Genomic DNA, 1,631 nt, shown 5'->3' on the forward strand with positions numbered 1-1,631 from the left:
ATGTCGGAGTCGAGTTTAGTGCGTATTATTTCTAAAAGAAAAAAATATTATTTTTAATTTGCTAAATCACCTTTCAGCTGCTGTAAAAGTGACAGGAATTGCTAATTTACATTGCTGTAAAATCTTCTGTTAAATATTTTGTTCATTATTTCCTTACATAATTGGTGAAGAGTCCATGCTTGAGTTAGTTGAAGTTAATATTATTAAATTGAAGTGACTCGGTAGAACTATATATAAATACAAACAGCTTAAACGAAAAAGACTAAAAAGGAGCATCACCTAGATATGTCTCAACTTCGTTGATGGGGCAAACACTTAACTTTTTCGACTGACGAAGATAATATTTTGCAGAAGTCAAACAGTATCTTAACAGTACTTTGGCGTACTGCTCATTGTTGATATTAAAAATCCACATCGTGGTATCAACTATTTTTCATATAATATATGTATGTATGTCTGTGGTCCAATTACCACCTAAGCAATTATGGAAATGTAGACGCATGGATGATAAAGCCAAGGAAACAGGACCTCAACGTGTTCCCGATAACGTGAATTTGTATACATCGCCTTTTTAAGCGCTCTGCTCTCTTCTGAATCGCCGATTATATTGGCTATACTAGCTGTCTCATTTGCCTCGAGCAGCACGAGGGGCAATAGAGTAATAACTGTGTTCACACCTGTGAAGAAAAACCAAAGAATATTACAGAGATAATAAAGCTCATTTGATATTCCACTTTTTACTCACCGAAACTGCCATATTTGAGCATGGCTAGATGGATTTCTTTCAGGGTGGGTAATTTTTTGGAATATTTCAGTAATTTCAAGTACTCAATCAAATTATCATGATAGTATTTAATAAAGTAATCGAAATGCTTTAGTTTCATATCCAGGCTCGGTGACAATAGCAGGAAACTATATAGATCATTTATCGGTGGACCATAACGCGTCATCTGAAAGTCAACGAAGTAAGTTTCCTTAAGTTTACCCGCGTCATCATATTGGAACATAACATTGTTGATCCAAAAGTCACCATGATTTAAAACATTGAACTCATTTGGATCGATTGTCAGCAGCGGACGCAATTCATCGGCAAAACGCTCATGGCTTCGTTGCTAAAATACAAAACAAAAAACAATAGAATAAAAAACAAAACCACACACTTCCTTTACATAAAACTAAAGCCTCGACACATACCAAACTATCGTAGTACTCTTCATGGCCCTCATACGTACGAACACATTCCATATATATTGGCGTGAAATTTTTAATGCTCTTAAAATTTGGTACGTTTTTCTGCAGCAGATCTACAAATAGTTCCGCTTTCAGCCATTCGGGGACTAGACCCCCAGCATTAGGTGCGTCTTTGGCTGCAGAACCATTGTTAGTAGTTTCCGTTGCGCGTTTAATGGTTTCCGCAGGATCATTTGTACACACTTCTGTTGTCGCTGACATCTTACTTTTGTAAGTTTATGCTTTTTACACTCAACAATTTTCACTTAACTTGACTAAGAGAGCTTTAAAGAATACAATGTGCGCGCGCCACGTCTAAACCGATCTCTGTACGGAGTATAACTATTGGAAAAGTGCTTTGCCGTAGCCTTAATAACGAAAATTTTGTGATGATGTTTCGT

General features: G+C 36.4%; 1 protein-coding gene across 1 annotated transcript; it reads right to left on the reverse strand.

Annotated features, from left to right (window-relative positions):
* Positions 1-474: 474 nt before the first annotated feature.
* On the reverse strand, positions 475-1,452 carry LOC120777147. Its single transcript, XM_040108293.1, has 3 exons — positions 1,195-1,452; positions 746-1,112; positions 475-677 (listed from the first exon to the last, which is right to left on the reverse strand). Exons 1-3 carry the CDS (start codon positions 1,450-1,452, stop codon positions 475-477), a joined length of 828 nt encoding a protein of 275 aa, XP_039964227.1.
* Between the last annotated feature and the right edge of the window lie 179 nt (positions 1,453-1,631).

This window comes from Bactrocera tryoni, chromosome 5, assembly GCF_016617805.1.
Source record: "Bactrocera tryoni isolate S06 chromosome 5, CSIRO_BtryS06_freeze2, whole genome shotgun sequence".
In the NCBI taxonomy this organism is placed as follows: Eukaryota; Metazoa; Arthropoda; class Insecta; order Diptera; family Tephritidae; genus Bactrocera; species Bactrocera tryoni.